The 24,491-nt window shown below is 44.9% G+C and overlaps 1 protein-coding gene across 1 annotated transcript in view; it reads left to right on the top strand.

The window, feature by feature from the left end:
* The first annotated feature begins 2,869 nt into the window (after positions 1 to 2,869).
* frk (fyn-related Src family tyrosine kinase) overlaps positions 2,870 to 24,491 on the top strand; it is a 168,208-nt gene continuing 146,586 nt past the window's right edge. Inside the window, exon 1 of the mRNA XM_085997357.1 lies at positions 2,870 to 3,548. Coding sequence (XP_085853483.1) covers positions 3,181 to 3,548 — 368 coding nt within the window. The 5' untranslated portion in view covers positions 2,870 to 3,180. The remainder of the gene's footprint in view (positions 3,549 to 24,491) is intronic.

The raw sequence follows: 24,491 nt of genomic DNA, 5'->3' as shown, positions 1-24,491 counted from the left end.
CAACCAAGGTGAGCAGAATTTCCAGAAAAAATATTTTTGGAGACTGAGGGGTCGTTTTAATGAGCTTATGGTGTGCTAAATCGGTTTTGATTTTCGCACTACTCGTGAGCGGTTTTGAAGCGCTCCCCCCTCACGGTTCTAGACACTGGGCTTATTGCCAGACAACCTTTGTGTGTTGGCCCAACTCGTGACTCGGAAGACAAATGGTCAGATGAAACAGATTGAGTTTTAAATCAAAACGATCTTTATTTTTGAAAGAGAATGTACACAGAGAAAAATGGCAAGAATAAATGCAGACGAAAAATAACGTTTCTCACAGAGGACTAAATTATACACTGAGAAAAATAACTTTAAAGCATATAAACAGTTCTAAAATAGCGATAAGCTAAAAGCGGGGGTGAGGGAAGCGCACGGACACATCGAGGGATAAATCACACTCCTGACTTACAAATACCCTTAACGTTACAAACCCTCCCGTTACTGAATATACCTCAATTATGTCAGTTAGGCAGAGTTGGGCCTTTATGCTCACCAGAATTTCAAAACCCTTCTGGACCTTGGTACTTCTTGTTACGTCTGGAATTTCCGATCTTCCTTATGGGACCGGCTCCTGGACTCGCTCTCCTGTACAAACTTTGGAAGTCCTCTGAAATCCTCGAGCCGTTTTCTGTTCTGCACGGTCCTCGAACTCCTGATGGTAACTGGACTTGGACTTCACGGTGTGAACCATCTCCGGAGGAGTCTTCCTTACTTTGGTCGAATCTTAGACTGCCTTGCTGACGATTTACCTGAACGGTTATACTCTTTTCTGGCCCTAATCTTGGCGCCAAATCAACCGTTTTCCTTTGTTAAGGTTGCTTTAACAAAAGCAAGCACATTAATTTTAACTGCTCGCAAATCGAACTGATGGGAATCCGATTAGTGTCCCTTTGTTTGTGTATGCTCAGCAGTTTCTGAGATCGGTTCCCGCTCTGCCATAATGGGAATCCGTTTAGTGTCCCTCCGTTTGTGTGTGCTCAGCGGTTTCTGAGATCGGTTACCGCTCTGCCAGCGATTAGCGCACCTCCAGGTGCTAATAGTTTTGTTTACTGCTGTAACCACATTACAATATCAAAAACAGTAAGGTTCTGGATCCTTCTAATCGATGACTCAGACTGCTTTTAGGTACTGTGTGTGCGTCCTTTTGAACTGGGCCATGAGAACTGCTAACTCCATTCTGTGTTCTCACAATGTGGCCACTTCAGGGGCCCTACCCGTATACTGTATTTTATGGATTTTTGCGAATCCTACAAGACTGTTGGTGAAGAGAGCTGAATTTCACCCCCTCTCAATCAGGAACAGGAGTAGGCCATTCAGCCACTCGAGCCTGTTCCACTATTTCATGACTCCTGGCACCACTCAGGATTATAGTGTTTGGAAAGGTTTAGCTGAACCACTACTGCTCCCCCGCTATTGCACTGCTCTGCTATGTTCTTATGAAAATCTCCCTGCTAGTCGTGGTCCTCCAGTTTCCCCATCTCCCATTCACCATCCTCTTCCTCTTCCCTTCTCCCTCAATAAGAACCAAGTGTACATTATACATATCGTAACGCAATGTCTTGAGTGTTCCAAGGTAAACTCATATACCACTAGAGTGTAATTTGAGTGGTTTATCACTGTCACCTCAACCTCGTCTTTTACTGCTTACAACACATTGGACTGTGTTGAGCTGTATGATATATAGATACAAGAAAATATCATAACTTTTATATGTTATATAATATAAATGCACTGCATCTGTCATTTTACTGTTTATCATTCACTTTCAATAGCTGGTGTTTTATATGACATCTGTAGATTGTTCTAACCATAATTTATAGACGGATGGTTCAATGTTTTAGATGTATCCCTGCTACACCAATAAGGGCTTGATTGCACAACTAAAATCCAGTCACACTACATTCTCATTGTGGTTAAATTGGAGTGGAACTGGAACACATGAAAACACAACTTCATCTGTTTGGAACACTTAATAAATTACTTTAGTCTCTTACAGCACACTTAGATCTTAGGACAGGTGAACAAAAGCTTGGTCAAAGAGGTTGGTTTTAAGGAGTGTCTCAAAGGAGGAGAGAGGTGGAGAAGTTTAAGGGAGGAAATTCCAGAGCTTAGCGCCTTGGCACCGTCAGAATTTAATCTTTGGGTCTACTATGTATGGTTTACTACAATATGTTGGTCTATTACCTTTGTTACTCACGCATGAAGGAAAACTCATTAGGAACTTTCATAAAAATCTGTTTAGACTTACCCGCATCACTGAATCCCTTCACATTTTCAAAACAAACAGACCTTGCAGACTGCAATAACACTTTGTAATCGTAACAGTTTTAATCTACCCAGAGGAAAAATCTCCTTCTTTCGTATGGTAGTAGCAAAGCAAATCAAATTTCAGACACATTGGGCTGATCCTAATATAAAGACTTGCGGCAGTGGCCGGCAGAAGGAGGTGTCTCGCTCGGTCCTCCCCTGCAGTATACGCAGGTTCTTTAAACTGGCGTTTGTTTGTCAGCGAGCGGTCTTGAATCGGCAACAAGTGGCATCTTTTTTATTGACATATACTATTCTCATTTGTGTTTTATTTTGAGACGGTATACAAGCAATCTATAAGATGTTAGGTTGCAGATCATACAGCGTCCATAAACTTAAGTTTTGTCCTTGTAGCTTATGTTGTCAGCTGAATCTTTCCTAATAAACAACAACTTCACTCCCAACTCAAAATGTACAATATATAATGACAAAAAACCCAGAATGTTACTGGTTTTAAAAGTTCCACTGCTTTAAATATCCCATTCGGATAATCTATGCGTTGAGGAGGAAACCAGAACAGGAAATAAATCGAAATTCATGGTTGGAGGGAAGACGTTACTTTATCGAAACTGGTACGGGTTAGGTGTGTCCACTTTATGCCAAAGTTTCAGTGCGGATTCTTGGCACCTGTTTCTGACGGAAACACTTCCTGGTTCAAGCTCCAAGAGGGGAGAAGGACTGCGCCGAGAAGCAGCGAAAGCAACTTCTCGGGTTTATTTCTTTTATATTTAAAGACTTTTTTTTTGTAAAAACACATTTTGTTTATTAATTTTACGAATGTCTTCCCCCTTGGAGACACAATAGACATAATCCACAGCAGAGCGAGGGAGAGCCATGGGGAATTTCATACGGACTCACTGTGTTTGCCTCAGGTGTATCTGTCCCTGTATCTTCGACAAGCCAAAGCCCAAGGATTTGAACTTAGTGTCAGTCCCCGCCGGCAGCAACATCACGCTATCGCGGCCGCTGCCGCCAGAGCCCACGCCGCAGTACAGCGGCCAGCGGAGGATCTATGTGGCTTTGTACGACTACTCGGCTCGCACCCTCGAGGACCTGAGCTTCGAAGCGGGGGAAAGGCTGGAGGTGATCGACCAGTCGCTGGACAACTGGTGGTTTGCTCGGCCACTGACCCGAGGGGAGGGCAGGCAAGGCTACATCCCCAGCAACTACGTTGCGCTTGACTGCAGCATCGAGGCAGAACCGTAAGTATATCGCAGCGCATTCAGTAATTGTTAATGGAAAGATATGTCAGCATTTGCTTCACAGGGTACTGAGCTCCACCGACCAGGAAGTCCTCACACCCCCAGATTGAATGCTGGGTCGGTGTCGAGTTAACTGACCTCTGTTAAGCAGATGATAAGGATGTTAGAACTGACTTGGGCACTGGTTGGACAGGGAGGAGGACATCACCGCAATCAGTAGCTATTGCACTTGGATTAGGTTGTTATGCCACCAGTGGTGGAATTCACGCCCTCGGCTTCACCACCATGAAAGGCCACATGAGATGGGTATGGGATTGCACTTGGTTAACTTTATCCAGTACAGTTTACTTTGTATCATTCCTTTTAGATTTACATACCAGGATGTGGTGGTTTTGAAAAATAATTCTGTTGATTGACTTAGTTGTGAATGAGTTAGGTCACCTTAATACAAATGGTATACATCTATTAACTACTGTTATTTGGATACATATCTTCTTTATGCCCTACTTGATCGCTCTAACAAATGTAGTTGCATGATTTATTGTTAAATTGTATTGTGCTGCATATAAACAAAATAGTTGGTGGATTATATACTGTTGCTGTCTGTTGGAGCTCAACAATCAATACCAGGAAATTAGATTTGTCATATCAACAAACAATGCAATGCAATAAAGTTTGTAAGGGATTCCTTTGCTATTTTAAGGCAGGCATTAACCTGTTCACATAGGTTAGCAGCTGCTTAAAAAGGTGGACAAATTAATTTCATAAAAGCATTTCAGGTGTTAGTTGATTAATAGTCAAATACCCTCATTTCAAGACACATGTTGTTGAGGTTCAGGCACCACAGTTCATTTTTAAAGCTCCATAAATTGAAACCAGAAAGGAAACCATGAAAGGTAATTAAGGATGACTGAATGTATCATACATTTGCAAATAATTATGAAGGTGCACAAAAGAAAACGACAAGCTTGGGCAAAGGCTGAAAACAAGTGGGAGGATGCATTTTAAACTATTAAGCTGGCATGTGGCTGAATGTTGCAGTATATGCAGTCGTGTTGTAAAATACTTCAAGCAGCGACTTGAGAGCTAAATCACGGGGTATAACATAGAAACACAGAAGATAGGAGCAGGTGTAGGCCATTCGGCCCCTCGAGCCTGCTCCGTCATTCAATGCGATCATGGCTGATCATCCAAATTCAGTACCCGGTCCCTGCTTTCTCCCCATACCCCTTGATCCCTTTAGCCTTAAGAAATATATCCAACTCCTTCTTGAATATATTTAATGTATTGGCCTCTACTGCCTTCTGTGGTAGAGAATTCCACAGGTTCACCACTCTCTGGGTGAAGAAATTCCTCCTCATTTCTGTCCTAAATGGCCTACCCCTTATCCTTAGACTGTGACCCCTGGTTCTGGACTCCCCGACCATCGGGAACATCCTTCCTGCATTTAGTCTGTCGAGTCCTGTCAGAATTTTATAAGTTTCAATGCGATCCCCTCTCATTCTTCTAAACTCCAGCAAGTACAAGCCCAATCGACTCACTCTCTCCTCATACGTCATTCCTGCCATCCCAGGTATCAGCCTGGTGAATCTTCGCTGAACTCCTTCCATGGCAAGAACATCCTTCCTCAGATAAGGCGACCAAAACTGCACACAATACTCAAGATGTGGTCTCACCAAGGCCCTGTACAACTGCAGCAAGACATCCTTGTTCCTGTACTCAAATCCTCTCGCTACGAAGGCCAACATACCATTTGCCTTCTTAACCGCTTGCTGCACTTGCATGCTTACTTTCAGCGACTGGTGCACAAGGACACCCAGGTCTCGTTGCACTTCCCCTTCTCCCAATCTATTGCCATTCAGATAATAATCTGCCTTCCTGTTTTTGCCACCAAAGTGGATAACCTCACATTTATCCACGTTATATTGCATCTGCCATGCTTCTGCCCAATCACCCAACCTGTCAATAAATATTGTAAAATTCACATCTAAAACAATAGATATCTAGTATTTAGTTAAGACTATATAATCCTGATGGATTAAGTTGTTCTAAGTACCACATGAGCTCCTTGAGTAGATTGCAGCTTTGAACTTACCCGTTGATGCTTGCTACATTGTATAAAGAGATGGCGCAAAGGTAATAATGGAGTTCTAGTTAACCCGTGATTTAAAATTACCTAAAAACACCTGAAAAGGACTTCATAAATCTTTCCCTATTCTCCGTCCAATTCAATTTATACAAATGTATAAGTCTATTTTTGGAAGGGCAAGAGAGAGAGGGAAGGATTTGGATTAGTACAAATGTAGCTGCTCTATTGTACCCTGTTTTGTCATGTCAATTGCCTCTTCACATATCACAGAATCACAGAAACCCCACAGTGCAGATAGAGGCCATTTCGGCCCATCGAGCCTGCACCGACACATATCCCACCCGATCCCCGTAACCCCTACACCAACACATATCCCACTCTATCCCCGTAACCCCACGTATTTAATCCCCCCTAACACTAAGGGTCAATTTATCATAGCCAATCAACCTAACCCGCACATCTTTGGACTGTGGGAGGAAACCGGAGCACCCGGAGGAAACCCACGCAAACACGGGGAGAATGTGCAAACTCCACACAGACAGTCGCCCGAGGCCGGATTCGAACCCGGGTCCCTGGCGCTGTGAGGCAACAGTGCTAACCACTATGCCACCGTGCTGCCCTATGATATACCTTTAATGAGTATAAAGTCTTAAGTTTACAGGAATTCATTTGTCTTCAAGCACTACTTGCAGAAATGAGTCATGAAGCTATTGGCCCAGAAATTCGGGTCGGGGACTTCCCGCGGGTGCAAGTCTCCGACCTGCACTTACCTAGCGCGCCGGCCGTTGAGCTGTGGGCCCCCATGGAATTGTGATCCTGGGCCTCCTCCAACTGCCGGCGCGCAGTGCTTGCGTATCCCAGGGGCGCAGTTAGTTCAATGCGTCCCCTGGGATCACGTGGGCCATGGAGAGCCAATGGTAGCAGGGAATGCTTCATTCATCAAACCTATAAATACTATAAGCCCCAAAACATCACTAAATCTTCAAATAAATTTTAAAAAATCACATTTTTAAAATAAACTAAAATAGTTATTTCATGTGATTTATAAACAATAATTTAAATTTTTGAAATTTTTTTAAAATTTTCTAACGGAGCTAAAAATAAACTTACCTTTCTTTAAAGTATTTAAAAATAATAAACCTGTGGAAAAAATGTTTTAATTTTAATTAATTCGCCACTTATCTTGTAAAAAGCTGGCCTTGCGACTGCTTTTTACATGTCTAACTTCTGGAGACTTACCTTCCTGGGAAAACCTGCAAAAAAAAAAATGTAAGTTCGATGCGCACGCGCTGCCTCTCCTGCGCACACGTTCCACCTCTTAACCCCTTCTTTCAGGGGAATGGAAGTGCCGGTTTCCCACACATGCACGAAACCGGCACTTCCATTGGGCTTACAGGTGCATACCCCATGTGTACTTACCCATGGAGACCCGAATTTCTGGGCCATTATGAATATTTCCATGACTGCGTGAGGCAAATTAGATTGCGTTGCCAAAATTGCCAGTCACTGCTGATGGGAATGGTGCCACTACTTCTCTAATTTTTTACTGAATGTGATAGATGTGTCATCCTATAATAAAAGCCATGAATATGATACACTTGCAACAGTTTGAGAAAATAGTAGTTCCAGTCATGATATCATGCACATGATAAATTTTGTACACTGATAACATGTGAGCATCCCTTCACCTCATGGGCTTGGCCCATAAACCTGGTGTATAAATTCGGTTTCTGTGGTTTTTTAAAAGTTAGAAATATTGGCCTGGAGTTTCCGCAATCTTTTGCACTAATTTTAAAAACATCGCCAGAAGCAGGCCCCGCCCACAAAACTTGCCATGCCCTCAGGGTGAATTAATCACCATTGGGAGTTTCTGCTAACTACACTCATTTGCAGGCCTTCGAGGAGGCTCCAAAAATTAAAATGGAACTTTTGGGTGCAAGGACACTAATAGGTATGTTTTGAATGAATTTTTAAAAAAAACCAAAGGAATTGACTATTGTACCCCAATCTAACTAGAAAATAGTTTTGTATATGTTTAAAAGTCATTTTCTGTACTTTAAAATCAGGTTACTCACAGGTGGTGGATTGACACTGTGATTTAAAATGCTTATTTTTTGTGATTAAACCCATTTTCAGCTGTATTAATCAAACCTTACCAAGTAACCACTCTTAAATAAATCAAGGAATATTTTTTTAAAGCAAATATTTAAAATTAAAGATGTTGTAAAACGTTGCCCGATTGTGCTGGTTCATGGCAGATTTTGCGTTCGATATGCAAATGAATTTGAGTGGAAAGGGTGGGTGGGGGGAACATTCTTCAAAATGGGTGCAATTTACTCCAGAATCGCCGATTGTGCCCAAAGTGGAAACTCTACCCTGTTAATTCTTACTTTTAGAAGACTTCCAACATTTTCATCCTGGGATGCCACAAGAAGATACATTAAATATGAACATATGAAGTGAAGGGGTGAATAGATCCATCAGTGCTCATCTTGTCTGGTACACAGTACAACTTTATGTAGCACTGCCCAATTGTTAGTAATGCTAACTGTTGGGGGTGGCCAAAAAAAACCAAATATCATATCTATGGAAAATATTAGTGAGAAAATCTGTGAAATTCCACCTTGACTCCCTGAGCAAGTTTCAGGAGACCATGGTTACCCATAACACATCACTAGATATGCTTAACTAATTCATTCCCCAATTATCCCAATTTCTTTGAAAACACAGAATCATAGATTGTAACAGCACAGAAACAAGGCATTCAGCGTCAGTGTCTTTCTTCATATGCGCCACATAGACTAATTCCACTCTTCTGCTGGCTTTCCCTATCCTTTAATATTTTTCAAGCAGCTATCCTTTTAAAAGAATCCATGGATATTGCTTCAACAATATTTTGTGGCAGAACATTCCACATTCCAACTGCAATCTGTAAATATTTTAAAAACATTTTCCTTTCGTTTTTTTGTGATTATTGTAAATTATGCCTTCTCATTACCATCAGGCCATCCTTCAGGTCACTGCTTAACCTTCTCGACTTCAGTGGAAAAAAGCCTTAACCTCTCCAGTCTCTCTTCATAACTGCAACTCCTCATTCTTGGCAACGTCTCAGTGAATCTATACAGCATTTTTGCTGTTGCATTTATGTACTTCCTATATTGGAGTTCCCAACAGTGGCCAAACTAAGGTCTTGTATAAAATCAAATTACTGTAACTCATTTCTTTTGTATTCTATGCCTCTGTATATAAAATCAGGGATTTTTTTAAATGTCCTTTTATTACTTACTTGTGCTGCTATCTTTAATGGCTTGTGTCTCTCCATAGCGAGCTTCCTTTGTTCCTCTATGCCATTTAGAATCATCATTTTTAAGATGCATTTCCTTCCCCTATTCTTTCAAAATGTATAATGCATTTTACTACATTGAATTACACCTGTCAACTACCTGCCCATCATGTCAACTACCTGCCCATCATGCTAGCCTATCTTTTACACACCTGCAGTCTTTCACAATTCATCATGTAAATGATAAATAAGAGCACCCAAAACTGACCCTGGTGGTACACCACTCACCATATCTTTCCAGTCCAAGAAACTTTCCTTTGTTTTTTGCCCTCTAGCCATCTCTCTACCCATGTGGTCTCACTCTCCCTAATTCCATTTGCCCTTTGACCTTATGAAATGTTGATGATAAATGCATATATACCAAATCCACTGCATTGTCTTATCTATTCTCTACTATTTCTTCAAAGAATTATAAGGTTGGTTAAGCATTGTGCTTTTGAGAAATCTGCACTGAGTGTCCCTGATTAACTTGTGTTTTTCCAAATGCTTAGTAATTTCACCCCATATTATTATAAGTGTTAGTAGTTTACTGACAATTGAAGTAAGACTAACTCCTGTCAAACCTGTTTTTTTTCAAAAACATTTTTTTAAAAACATTTTGCTCTCCAGTCCTCGAGCTCAGTTTTCCTTTCCATAAAACTCTGGAAAAATAGAACTCCACCATTTCTTCCCTAACTTTCCTCACGATCTTTAGAATGATTAGGTCCCAGTGTACCTTTTATAATTTTGAGTAATTTCTTCAGTACCATTTATCAAAATAATAACACCCAGTGACTGACTTTTTAAAATTTGTTTATGGGACCTGGACGTCGTTGGCAAGGCCAACATTTATTGCCCATCTCTAATTGCCCTTGAGAAGGTGGTGGTGAGCTGCCTTCTTGAACTGCTGCAGTTCGTGTGGTGAAGGTACTCCCACAGTGCTGTTAGGTAGGGAGTTCCAGGATTTTGATCCAGCGACGATGAAGGATCGGCGATATACTTCTAAGTTAGGATGCTGTGTAACTTGGAGGGGTACTTGCAGGTGATGGCGTTCCCATGCGCCTGCTGCCCTTGTCCTTCTAGGTGGAAGAGGTCATGGGTTTGGGAGGTGCTGCTAAAGAAGCCTTGACGAGTTGCTACAGTGCATTCTTGTAGATGGTACACACTGCAGCCATGGTACGCCGGTGGTGGAGCGAGTGAATGTTTAAGGTGGTGGATGGGGTGTCAATCAAGCGGGCTGCTTTGTCCTGGATGGTGCCGAGCTTCTTGAGTGTTGTTGGAGCTGCACTCATCCAGGCAAGTGGAGAATATTCTATCACACTCCTTACTTGTGCCTTGTAGATGGTGGAAAGGCTTTGGGGAGTTGGGAGGTGAGACACTCGCTGCAGAATACCTAGCCTCTGACCTGCTCTTGTTGCCACAGTATTTATGTGGCTGGTCCAGTTAAGTTTCTGGTCAATGGTGACCCCCAGGATGTTAATGGTGGGGGATTCAGCAATGGTAATGTCATTGAATGTCAAGCGGTGGTGGTTAGATTCTCGCTTGTTGGAGATGGTCATTGCCTGGCACTTGTGTGGCGCGAATGTTACCTGCCACTTATCAGCCCAAGCCTGAACGTCATCCAGGTCTTATTGCATGTGGGCATGGACTGCTTCATTATCTGAGGAGTTGTGAACTGTTTTACACCCACCTCTGGTAGCTCCATAATCTCAATATCCACTTCCTTTGCAAAAATATGGGACTGTTGAATTCGGAAATAGAGCTGTGTGTTTTTGTGACATACTTACTGTGGAAACTAGAGGCAGTTTAATGTAAAAGAGTATGTGACTGTTAAAATAATTTAACATGCCACATAGGTAGTAGTAAGTCAGTAGTGCTGCTACTTTTAGAACACATTTTCAGGCTTGTTAACACTAGAGTACAGAAGAAAATAGTGGAGCTTGACTAGGAGCTTAAAATAGTAAAAATGATCCAATGCTCAGTTCTGGGTTTTCTGTTCTGCTTTGGAGTCCCACAGTCCTATTTCTGAATTTCTCAACAGTCTTAATACATTTGAAATGTGTTAGGCAGGATAACTTCATTTAAAAAGTGTAAGAAGCTTCTGTTTTGACTTTAGCACAAGCCTGTTAAAAATAATGTTGCCAATTTTAGATCCTATGCACCAGCTGGTAACAAATTACTAATGGTCTCTCTCTGGAATTGCTGTTATATGAAGCAACACCTCTGAGAAATAGCACTTTCCTTTTTGTTTTGATTTAATTATGGTAAAGTAAACTAGACACGAATGCCACGTCAAAGAGTGCCTGAGTATTTGAAACTGTCATTGGCCTGGATTTTGCGGTTGGCAGCATACCTATGGAGTACGCCACCGGCATCTGAACAGAATGCGCACTTACCTGATGGGGACCCTCCTTCACGAACTTGCTCTTTGACGCTGCGTACTCGAGGGCAGCGTAATGGCCCACGGATCCCAAGCGCTTCAGGTAGGAGGAGAAAGCAGGCCAAGCAAGAGTAGAATGAGGAGAATTGGCTTAATGTCTTCTTGATAAGATTTTGAAGAGCGTTTTGAGGGCAAGGAGAGAAAAAAACAAGGTAAATAGGCAGGGTGTGTTCCAGAGGTGTGACTTACATAGCTGAAAGCTCCGTCACCAAGTGAGGACAACTGGGAGGGAGGGGACGCACAAGAGGCTAGAGTCAGAAGACTGTAGGGAATGGACTGAGACATAGGACTGAACCTCCAAAAATAATTCAAATAACAAATGGTCAGAAGGATAAAAAGAGAATTCAAATTGAACAAAGCTGTACATTCTAAAGGCAACAGTAGGAAGTCCTTCCAATATTATAATAGCAAGAAGGTTATAAAAGAAAATAAATATTCCTTAAGGATGCAAACTGAATTTGAACTAAAAATAGTTTACTTACTAAGTGATTACTTTCTGGAGGTTTTCACCAGGCAAAGCACCCATCATAGGAAGTTCTATAACTGAGCTTAATTACTTTGATATGACCTGCATGGAGATACTAGACAGGCAGGTTCAAAGCCAATAGATCTCCAGGATTTTTGAAGTATAGGTCATGCCTGTCTAATCCAGCTGAATTTTTTGAAGAGGTCACTAGCATGGTGAATAGGGGAGTGTCTATGGATGTTTTCTATATGGACTTCTAGAAGGCATTTGATAAGGTTCCACACAAGATATTATTAGCAAAAATGAACGTGCACAGAATTGAAGGTACCCTTGGCAGTTAGCTGGAAGGTAGGGGATAAATAGAGTAGGGATAAAGGGAACATTCTCTGATTGGTGGAAATGACATGGTGTCCTCCAGGGATCTGTGGGCTTCAGATCTTCACCAGTATGACTTTAATGAAAGATTAGAGAGTTGCATATCCAAGTTTGCAGATGACACTAAATTAGAAGGCACAATAAGTCTTGTGGATGGCAGCAGGAAGTTACAAAGGGATGTAGACAGCCTAAATGATTTGGCAAAACTGTGGCAGATGGAGTTCAATGCGGGGAAGTGCAAAGCCATCCACTTTGGATCTGAGAAAGATAAATTGGAATGTTTTCTTAGTGATAAGAGACTAGGAGCTATGGAGGAGCAAAAGGATTTGGGTGTCCATGTACACAAATCACAAAGTTAGTACTGTACTGTGGTAAACCACTGTTATACCTGCCTGTGTGGGTGTTTGTATTCCACTGTGTACATGTCTGTACATGCCTCGGCTGACTCCTCCCACGAGTCCAGGTACAAAGGTGACTGCTCCACAGTCCCTCTGTATTCTGGACTGGTCGACCACTCGAGGCACACCTTCATTCTCTTGTTAATAAAAGCCTGTTAGTTACTCGCTTAACCTTAGTCTTTTGAGTAATTGATCGCATCAATTTTATTAACAAGATTTTTTTGTAATGGAGAAGATCCTCACACCAGCATGCCTGGACTTAGACCATCGGGAGGCGGACGCATCCACCAAGTTTGCTCACTGGCTTAGGTGCTTTGACAGATTCCTGATCACCTCCGCTGCAACGGTCAAATCGTATGAGGACAAACTGGATGTCCTGACCTCCAAAGTGAACCACCGAGCGTACTCGGTCATCCAGGACGCGACCTCGTACACGGCTGCTCTCAAGCTCCTCGAGGACCAGTACACGCGCCCAGTGAACGAGGTGTACGCCAGGCACCTCCTGGGGAGTCGTAAACAACAACCTGGGGAATCGACCGAGGAATACCTTCAGGCACTGTCTGTGCTTGGCCGGGCCTGTGGTTGTAAGGATGTAAAGGCCGCCGTGTACACAGAGGAACTTATCCGGGACGCTTTTGTAGCGGGCCACAGGTCCAATTACACCCGACACCGACTGTTGGAGCAGAGTGACCTCGACCTCAACAAGGCCTCTGAACTCTCACTATCATTGGACGCAGCCTACCGGGGCATGGATGCCTACTCCTCTGCACCGTGGACGCCGCGGGGAACGACAGCCTGGGACACGGTAGGACCGTCTCATAGCGCCGTGCCACCCCAGCCACATCCCAGCAACGGCCCAACTACCGCAGCAGTGTCCCAAGGCCAGAAATGCTACTTCTGTGGCCAGGCCAAACACCCCAGAGCGCGCTGCCCGGCGAAAAATGCGATCTGCTCGGACACTACGCCAGCGTCTGCAGGGCCAAAGCCACCCCGAACCCCAGCAGCGCCGCGTGTGGGCCGCCATCTTGGGCCTCCCCAGCCATGTGCGAACCACCGGAACAGCAGCCATTTTGGACGCCTCCAGCCACATGGGGATCATGGACGACGCCAGCCGGGACGCAGCAGGCCCCCAACACCGCCTCATCTGATACCCGCAGCGACACACCGACCCCTACGCTGGCCTCCGTTACGCTGGACCAAGCGAGACCGCACCAACTGGCCCGGTCCACAATGGACATTAAGGTAAATGGTCACGAAACAACCTGCCTTTTTGACTCTGGGAGCACGGAGATCTTCATCCACCCCGACACGGTGCGGCGTTGCTCTCTCCCAGTCCTGCCTGCGCACCAGCGGATTTCTATGGCCTCCGAGTCCCAGTCGGCGGACATTGGCGGCTACTGCGTGGTGACACTCTTAGTAGACGGGACTGTGTACGATAATTTTAAACTTCTGGTCCTGCCCCACCTCTGCGCTGCCGTTCTACTGGGGTTAGATTTTCAGTGCCACCTTAAAAGTGTTACGATGGCGTACGGTGGACCCCTCCCCCCACTCAGTCCGCAGCCAGCAGCTTCCAAATTGCCCGCCGCGCACCAGGTGCAACCTCTCCACACTCAGAGTCACCCCCCCCCCCACTGTTTGCTAACTTCACCCCCGACTGTAAGCCCATTGCCACAAAGAGCAGGCGATACAGTGCCGGGGACAGGGTTTTCATTAAAACCGAAGTGGAGCGGCTCCTGAAGGAGGGGATTATTGAGGGCAGCAGCAGCCCCTGGCGAGCCCAGGTTGTGGTCGTTAAGACCGGCGAGGAGCAGCGCCTGGTCATCGACTACAGCCAGACAATAAATCGCTACACCCTGCTGAACGCTTACCCACTCCCCCGCATAGCTGATGTGGTCAACCAGATCGCGCAGTACTGCGTCTTCTCGACCATTGACCTGAAATCAGCGTACCACCAGCTCCCTATCCGCCCTGAGGACCGCCAGTATACTGCCTTTGAGGCAAACGGCCGCCTCTATCACTTCCTTAGGGTTCCCTTTGGCGTCACCAACGGGGTCTCCGTCTTCCAAAGGGAGATGGACCGGATGGTCGATCAAAATGTGTTGCAGGCCACTTTCCCATATCTGGACAATGTGACCATCTGCGGCCATGACTTGCAGGACCATGACGCAAACCTCGAAAAATTCCTCTGCACCGCCCAACTCCTGAACCTGACGTATAACAAGGAGAAGTGCATATTCCGCACAACCCGCCTCGCCATCCTTGGCTGTGTTGTGGAACACGGAGTCATTGGTCCCGACCCCGACCGGATGCGTCCCCTTATGGAACTCCCACTGCCTCAAGGCCCTGAAGAGGTGACTAGGGTTTTTCTCCTATTACGCCCAGTGGGTCCCCTACTATGCGGACAAGGCCCGTCCGCTGATCAAGTCCACCTCTTTTCCCTTGACGGCAGAGGCCCGCTTAGCCTTCCACCGTATCAAGGAAGACATTGCCAAAGCCACCATGCACGCAGTGGACGAATCCATCCCCTTCCAGGTGGAAAGCGACGCGTCCGACTTTGCCCTGGCCACTACCCTTAATCAGGCGGGGAGACCCGTAGCCTTCTTTTCACGAACCCTCCAGGGCCCGGAGACCAGACACTCCGCTGTTGAGAAGGAGGCCCAGGCTATTGTGGAGGCTGTGCGTCATTGGAGGCACTACCTGGCCGAAAAACGATTTACCCTGCTCACTGACCAGCGTTCAGTTGCTTTTATGTTTAACAACAAGCAGAGGGGAAAAATCAAAAACGACAAGATCTTGAGGTGGAGAATCGAACTTTCCACCTACAATTACGAGATCTTGTACCGGCCCGGGAAGCTCAATGAACCCCCGGGTGCTCTATCGCGTGGCACCTGCGCCAGCGCGCAGATCGATAGACTGCGGGCCCTCCACAATGACCTCTGCCACCCGGGGGTCACCAGGTTCTTCCACTTCATCAAGGCCCGCAACCTGCCTTACTCCATTAAGGAGGTCAGGACCATGACCAGGAACTGCCAAGTCTGCGCTGAGTGCAAACCGCACTTTTATAGACCAGACAGGGCTCACCTGATAAAAGCCACTCGCCCCTTCGAGTGCCTGAGCGTTGATTTTAAAGGGCCTCTCCCCTCCTCCGACCGCAATGTATACTTCCTCAACATTATTGATGAGTACTCCCGTTTCCCGTTCGCCATCCCCTGCCCGGACATGACCAGTGCCACGGTCATTAAATGTCTGAACGACCTCTTCACCCTGTTCGGTTTCCCCAGCTATATCCATAGCGACCGGGGCTCATCATTTATGAGCGACGAACTCCGCCAGTACCTGCTCGCTAGGGGTATTGCCACAAGCAGGACCACCAGTTACAACCCCCGGGGGAACGGACAGGTGGAAAGAGAGAATGCGACAGTTTGGAAGGCCGCCCTGCTAGCCTTAAAGTCTAGGGGCCTTCCGACCTCCCGCTGGCAGGATGTGCTCCCCGATGCGCTCCACTCTATTCGGTCACTGCTCTGCACTGCCACTAACGCCACCCCTCATGAAAAAATGTTTGTCTTCCCAAGGAAGTCCACATCGGGGACATCGCTACCGCCATGGCTGACGTCCCCAGGGCCGGTCCTACTGAGAAGACACGTGAGGACCCATAAAACGGACCCCCTGGTCGAGAGGGTCGACCTCCTCCACGCCAACCCCCAGTATGCTTACATTGCGTACACCACTGTTATACCTGCCTGTGTGGGTGTTTGTATTCCACTGTGTACATGTCTGTACATGCCTCGGCTGACTCCTCCCACGAGTCCAGGTATAAAGGTGACTGCTGCACAGTCCCTCTGTATTCTGGACTGGTCGACCACTCGAGGCACACCTTCATTCTCTTGTTAATAAAAGCCTGTTAGTTACTTGCTTAACCTCAGTCTTTTGAGTAATTGATAGCGCATCATGTACACAGATACAAAAATAATCAAAAGGGCTAAAGGGATATAGAATCATAGAATGGTTACAGCACAGAAGGAAGCCATTCAGCCCATTGAGCCCGTGGCCTTTATCGCAAGGGGGTTGGAATATAGAAGTAAGGAAGCGATGCTTCAGTTGTACAGAGCCTTGGTCAGACCCCTTCTGGAGTACTGAATTCGGTTGTTGGCACCAAACCTCAGGAAGGATATATTGGTGCAGTGGAGATTCACTAGAATGACAACGGGAGTTAAAGGGTTAAATTGAGAGGACAGGTTACATAAACTTGGTTTGTATTCCTTTTTTGAGTTGAGAAGGTTAAGGGGTTATCTAATCAAGGTCTTTAAATTTATAAAAGGATTTGACAGGGTAAATGTAGAAAAGCAATTTCCTCAAGTGTGGGAGTCCAGAACAAGGGGGCATCATATTAAAACTAGAACTGGGCCATTTAGGAGTGAAATCAGGAAGCACTGTTTCACACAAAAGGTAGTGGAAATCTGGAACTTGTTCCCCTAAAAGGCTGTGGGTGCTGGGTCAGTTGAGATTTCAAGACTGAGATTGATTGATTTTGTTAGATAAGGGTATCAAGGAATATGGAGCATAGGCAGATAAATGGAGTTGAGGTGCAGATCAACCATGATCTAATAGAATGGTGGAACAGGCTCAAGGTATTGAATGGCTTACTCCTATTCCTAGATGATATATACTTGAGGGTGCCAGGTCAGACTAGAGATAAAATCTGCAAAGAAGGAGCCAGTGACAACAGGGGAGATCCCACTGTATATTATGCTTTTAAAACAATGAGTGATCCCCTGATGTCCCAATACCCAAATGATCCCTGGAAGCAAAATTTGGAAGTACAAATATCATGCAGGAGTTGAACCTCATTGAACTGTAAACAGATTTTATGAAATTGTAATTAAACATTTGGAATCCCCTCCTAAAACTCAGCTAAAATCTCTCAACAACCTCTAACAACTGTTGTAATTTGGCATCTGAGGTTGAAAGGTGTTGACTAGCACAGGAAAACATAGAAACATAGAAGATAGGAGCAGGAGTAGGCCATTTGGCCCTTCGAGCCTGCTCCGTCATTCAGTGAGATCATGGCTGATCATCCAAATTCAGTACCCTGTCCCTGCCTTCTCCCCATATCCCTTGATCCCTTTAGCCTCAAGAAATATATCCAACTCTTTCTTGAATATATTTAATGAACTGGCCTCCACCGCCCTCTGTGGCAGAGAATTCCACAGGTTCACCACTCTCTGGGTGAAGAAATTCCTCCTCATTTCAGTCCTAAATGGCTTACCCCTTATCCTTAGACTATGACCCCTGGTTCTGGACTCCCCGGCCATCAGAAACATCCTTCCTGCATCTAGTCTGTCCAGGCCTGACAGAATTTTATAGGTTTTGATGAGATCCCCTCTCAATCTTCTAAACTCCAGTGAGTATAAGCCCAATTGACACAATCTCTCCTCGTACGTCATTCCTGCCAAAACAAATTTAAGAGGCCGAAGAGACGACTATTTCAGCCATGTTAAGCTATTTCTGGCCTATTACTCTTTTTTTTTCTCCTGGCAGTTGGGATCTCATGCGATTTGTTTCGATTTGTCGTCTTTTTTCCTCCACAAAACCACTACAGCCATCAATGGGTTTCCCAACTGGAATATCCTGATGTGAGGGCTGATAGGTGCGTTGGGATGTAGGATATGTGCTCTGTGTGCATCCATTGCTGTCTGGATACTTGCAACTGCAGATAGAGGTCACCAGACCTCACTTTGGTAGATAATTAATATATGCAGAGGCTCCAATTCTCAAGGTAGGTTGTGGCAACAGGCAGATGGCTCAGAAAAGTATGAAGGTCAGGTTTGCTGGATGGTTCTTCAGAAACACTTGAATCACAGCACATCATGTTTTACATGATACTGCAGGAAAGAAGGCATGCTAGGATGATCATCCAGCAAAGCCTGATTGATGTCACACACCACATGATGCCACCAACTATATTTGTAGGCATTGGCGCACCTATCTGACAATGGCAACTGTCATCACAGTACTGTAACTAGATCAGTAGAGAGACAGATGTCCTTTTAGCATTGGCAAAAGGCTGCTAATGGGTTGCAATGCCTTTTGTGTCTTTCAGAATTTATATCCCCTCCTTGCAACACACTCTTTTAATTGTCCCCATTCCTTTAAACTTGCATGCATTTTTGCTCTCGCCATTATTGTGCTCCTTATACTTGACCTGCTCTACACCTGGATTTGTGAATAGTAATGCAAAAGCTGACCCAGGAAATTTGCATGCTATTCGTACATTACCATCGAGGTGGGATTAGCACCATAAATCATGGCTGATCTTCTACCTCTCCTCCACCTTCCCATATCCCTTGATTCCATTAGTATCCAAATATTTATCGACCTCGGTCTTGAATATACTCAACGACTGACCCTCCACAGCCCTCTGGGGTAGAGAATTCCAAAGATTCACAGCCTTTTAGTGAAGAAATTTCTCCTCATCTCAGTCCTAAATGGCTGCCCCCTTATTATGAGACTGTGACCCCTAGTTCCAGACTCCTCAACCAGGGGAACCATCCTCCCTGCATCTACCCTCTCAAGTTTCTTAAGAAATTTATAGTTTTCAATGAGATCACCTCTCATTCTTCTAAACTTTAGGGAATATAGGCCTAGTCTACTCAATCTCGCCTCACAGGACAATCCCCTCATCCCAGGGATCAGCCTAGTGAACCTTTGTTGCACTCCCTCTAAGGCAAGTATATCCTTCCTTGGGTAAGGAGTCCAAAACTACAGTTTGCCTATTCAGCACTAGTTCTGAAGCTTTAAGACATGACTTGCACCAGGAGCAGAAAACCGGTCCCACTAAATGAAATAGCAAAGGATAATCCTGAGCATTATTTCAAGTTAAAACATGAATGTGAATGCACAGTTGTTTTCATAGAATCATAGAATAGCACAGCACAGAAGGAGGACATTCGGCCCATCGAGTCTGTGTCGGTTTTTAATATCAGTGAGCGCTAGCATCAAGCACTCTCAGATCGCATCGGGTACAGCACAGCTAGTGCTGAGTGACGCTTCCTTACTCTGCCTCAAAATGTATACCCGAACCATTCCTTTCTCCTCTCTTTCCACCGCCACCCCCCCCCCCCCCACTGCATTATTGCAATTTTTTTTCACTTCCTAGTGAATTTGCCAAATTTTGAAATCACAAACGGAGAATTGTTTTGCAGCAAAGGTTTGTACTTCAATAATGAGAAAATTGTTAGCATATACAGGATGGTTGTGGGGGCTTCAACCAATTGGGCTGCCTGTCCCTAGTGTTTATGCTGCTATCAACACCTCTGGCTAAAAGCATGGTGAGTGCAACGTAGATTCCACTTTGCTTTTCTGTCTAAATTTGCTGTGTAATTCAGAACTGCCATTTTAACAAGCTAGCAGTATAAGTATTGCTGCTTACACTTCAAAAAAAATAACTGATTGGGGTATATTATGAAACTGTTGCAACCAATACTCTTATATAATTAAAGTTCAAAGGTACTCTTAAATACCCTGCAGTGTTCCAAGTATAGTTGTACCCGTTTTTTGCGATGGCCAATTTCCTATGGCCCCTGCTGCAATCGCCAATTATTATAAGTGGTTTCGCCCCGCCTGTAGCGAGCATGCAAACCCCCTTACTACACGTTCTGGGTGATAGGGATTACTGAGGACAGATTTGAACATGGACAGCGTTTTCGGGCTCACCCGTACAATGTTTATTAAGGTTAACAAAAACCACTCCACTCGCATACAGTACAAGCGGTGTGAACACAACAGTACAGTTTAAAACAGTACAACCCTGACTTGTCCAACAAGCCCCTGCCGTGCTGACTTACCACGGCCAAAAATCACCCTCCCGTAAACTAAACTATCACAGGACCCTTCCAACGCTAAACCCCCTCTGGTTTGGTAGGAACATACAGACACCCCCTTACACAGCTAAGTGATCTTGTGGGTGTGTAGACTTGGCAATGCTCACCTTGATTTCCCCTTTTATCTTGCTTGCAGCTTCCTACCGTACGTCTCGGCTACCTGGTTCCGTACCGGCCTTGCGGCACGCGAGTCCCAGCCTTAGTCGACATTCGTCTCGGTTAGAAGAGCAAGGCTCAGCTCTTCTTGATGTTACGTTGTGTGGAGGGCAGGAGAGCGAGAGAGCGAGCTATCCAAACTGCTCTTTTTATACCCCTCCAATACACAAACCGTTGTCTGTGGTTTTAATGGACACATGGCCTGGGGGAATGGGTTTTCGATCTCTTGAATGGTTTGAAATGGTTTTTGATCTCTTTTCAATCTTCCTGCCGATTAACTTAACGAGTTCATCTTGACCAGAACAATGAGTCATCAGCCTTGTTAATCAAGACTTGGGAGTGGGCCTCTCGGGCCATTGTTCCCAGGACAGTTTGTTTTCATACGAATGAGTCCTCTCCAGTTTGAGTGGGTTTTACACTGCTCCCCCCCCCCCCCCCAAAAAAAACAGCCTGTCCAGTTTTTAATAGGGGTTAAAAATCCATAAAGTGTGCGTCGACTGCTACACACTGAACTGCTTTGAAGTGCAAACACTTATGTAGGCCATAACAACCACCATTTTGCGTACAATGAATCTTCCACAAATAGTTATGATCTGAATGACCAGTTAATCTGTTTTGCCAGTGTCACTTGGCCAGTACAGTGGGAAGATATTTTCACCAGAACAGGCAGCTAGGGCCTTGGTCTAATCTCTCAACTGAACGATGGCAACACATTGGTCAGGACACTGGGAAAACTCCTTTGCTCCTGTTCGAACACTGCCATGGGATGTTTTACATCTACCTGTATTTTTTTTACATCCATCTGAATAGGCAGATGGATTCTCGGTTTAATATCTCATGGGAAAGATGCACCTCCAACAATGCAGTACTCCAGATTATGTGCTCAAGTTATGTGGGTCCATAACTGAACTTCTGACTCTGAGGCAAGAGTGCTATCACAGAGCCAAGCAGATGTAGGGCTGGGGACAGTTGCAAAAGTAGAATATTTAGATATAATGGGGTAACTGTATCCTTTGACCTCAAATAGAGCTTCTCAAATAGAACTCGTGGTAGGAAAGATATTGGAATCTTTATCAAAGATGTAATAGAAAAACATCTAGAAACCAAAAATATACAGATTTTTAAAAGGGAAGGTCACGCTTGACCAACCTTATTGAATTATTTGAAGACATAACAGAAAGAATAGACAAGGTTAATGAAGTGGATGTAATATACAGGGACCTTCAATTAAGGTACAGCAGAATAGACTCATTACTAAGGTCAGAGCATGCAGAGTCAGGGACAAGTAGCAGAATGGATAGCAAGCTAGCTACAAAACAGAGAGCAGGAGTTAAAGGTTTTTACTCAGGCTGATGGAAAGTGGGAAATGGTATTCCACGGGGATCAGTTCTGGGACCACTGTTATTTACCATTTACATAAAATGATTTGGACTCCGGAATCAGAAGTACAATATAAAAATTTGCGGATGTCAGCAAATTGGGAGGGGGGTGGGGAGTATAGTCAACTCGAGGTAGACTGCAACAAGATGTTAACAAAGTTGCAGAAAGGGTGAGTAAATGGAAAATGAATTTCAATATAGGTAAGTGTGAGATGGCGCCTCTTTAAGGAAGCCACCTACTCCTTAGAAAATAATAGTCTAACTGGGGTACAGGCGCATAGGAATCTCGGGGTAGAGTTTCACAAATCACAGTTGTAACTTCAAGACACAAAGATCTAGTTTATTTTAGTCAGATTCACTGCCTAACAATGAGTGTTTTAGTCCATGTGTGGTGTTAAATGTAGATTTACGACAATTACCTTGTTTTACTTTTTTTTATTCGGTCTGGGTTGTGGCATCGCTGGCAAGGTCAGCATTTATTGCCCATCCCTAATTGCCCTCGAGAAGGTGGTGGTGAGCTGCCTTCTTGAACCACTGCAGTCCGTGTGGTGAAGGTACTCCCACAGTGCTGTTAGGGAGGAAGTTGCAGGATTTTGACCCAGCAACGATGAAGGAACGGCGATATATTTCCAAGTCAGGATGATGTGTAACTTGGAGGGGAATTTGCAGGTGATGGTGTTCCCATGCGCCTGTTGCCCTTGTCTTTCTAGGTGGTAGAGGTCGCGGGTTTGGGAGGTGCTGTCGAAGAAGCCTTGGCAAGTTGCTGCAGTGCATCTTGTAGATGGTACACACTGCAGCCACGGTACGCCGGTGGTGGAGGGAGTGAATGTTTAAGGTGGTGGAAGGGGTGCTAATCAAGCGGGCTGCTTTGTCCTGGATGGTGTCGAGCTTCTTGATTGTTGTTGGAGCTGCACTCACCCAGGCAAGTGGAGCGTATTCCATCACACTCCTGACTTGTAGATGCTGGAAAGGCTTTGGGGAGTCAGAAGGTGAGACACTCACCACAGAATACCTAGCCTCTGACCCGCTCTTGTTGCCACAGTATTTTTGTGGCTGGTCCAGTTAAGTTTCTGGTCAATGGTGACCCTCAGGATGTTGATGGTGGGGAATTCAGTGATGGCAATGCTGTTGAATGTCAAGGGGAGGTGGTCATTGCCTGGCACTTGTGTGGCCCGAATGTTACTTGCCACTTATCAGCCCAGGCCTGAATGCCATCCAGGTGTTGCTGCATGCGGGCATGGACTGCTACATTTTCTGAGGAGTTGCGAATTGAACTGTGCAATCATCAGCGAACATCCCCACTTCTGACGGAGGGAAGGTCATTGATGAAGCAGCCGAAGATGTTTGGGCCTAGGACACTGCCCTAAGGAACTCCTGCAGCGATGTCCTGGGGCTGTGCTGATTGACCTCCAACTACCACAACCATCTTCCTTTGTGCTAGGTTTGACTCCAGCCAGTGGAGAGTTTTCCCCCTGATTCCCATTGACTTCAGTTTTATTAGGGCTCCTTGATGCCATACTCGGTCAAATGCTTCCTTGATGTCAAGGGCAGTCACTCTTACCTCACCTCTGGAATTCAGCTCTTTTGTCCATGTTTGGACCAAGGCTGTAATGAGGTCTGGAGCTGAGTGGTCCTGGTGGAACCCAAACTGAGCATCGGTGAGTAAGTGCCGCTGATAGCACTGTCGACAACACCTTTCATCACTTTGCTGATGATTTAGAGTAGACTGATGGGGCAGTAATTGGCCAGATTGGATTTGTCCTGCTTTTTATGGACAGGACATACCTGGGCAGTTTTCCACATTGTCGGGTAGATGCCATTGTTGTGGCTAGTTCTGGAGCACAAGTCTTCAGCACGACAGCCGGGATGTTGTCATTTTCACTTAAGATGTTCTGCAGAATCAATCAGAGAAGGAGCTGGAGGAAGACTCAAGTGCACTCAGCCGTTTCTTGATATCACGTGGAGTGAATCGAATTGGCTGAAGACTGGCTTCTGTCACGGTGGGGACCTCAGGACGAGGCCGAGATGGGTTATCCATTCAGCACCTCTGGCAGAAGATGGTTGCAAATGCTTCAGCCATTTCAGAGGGCAGTTAAGAGTCAATCACATTGCTGTGGGTCTGGAGTCACATATAGGCCAGAACCAGGTAAGGATGGCAAATTTTCCTTCCTTAAAGGACATTAGTAGGTTTTTACAACAATCTAATAGTTTCATGGTCACCATTACTGATGCTAGCTTTTTATTCCAGATTTATTTAATTAACTGAATTTAAATTCCCCAGCTGCCGTGGTGGGATTTGAACTCTGGACTACTAGTTCAGTAACATAACCACTATGCTACCATTCCCATTTACTTATAGTGGTAACATATGACATGGCATGTAGTGAATGTGCAGAAATGCTATTGTAGATAGGATGATTCTGGTACTTTTAGCATTA

Source organism: Somniosus microcephalus, chromosome 9 (genome assembly GCF_052327205.1).
Source record: "Somniosus microcephalus isolate GS21.2 chromosome 9, FLI_Smic_1.0, whole genome shotgun sequence".
Classification (NCBI taxonomy): domain Eukaryota; kingdom Metazoa; phylum Chordata; class Chondrichthyes; order Squaliformes; family Somniosidae; genus Somniosus; species Somniosus microcephalus.
The sequence above is the reverse complement of the archived record's forward strand: the minus strand, read 5'-3'. Positions and strand labels throughout refer to the sequence as shown.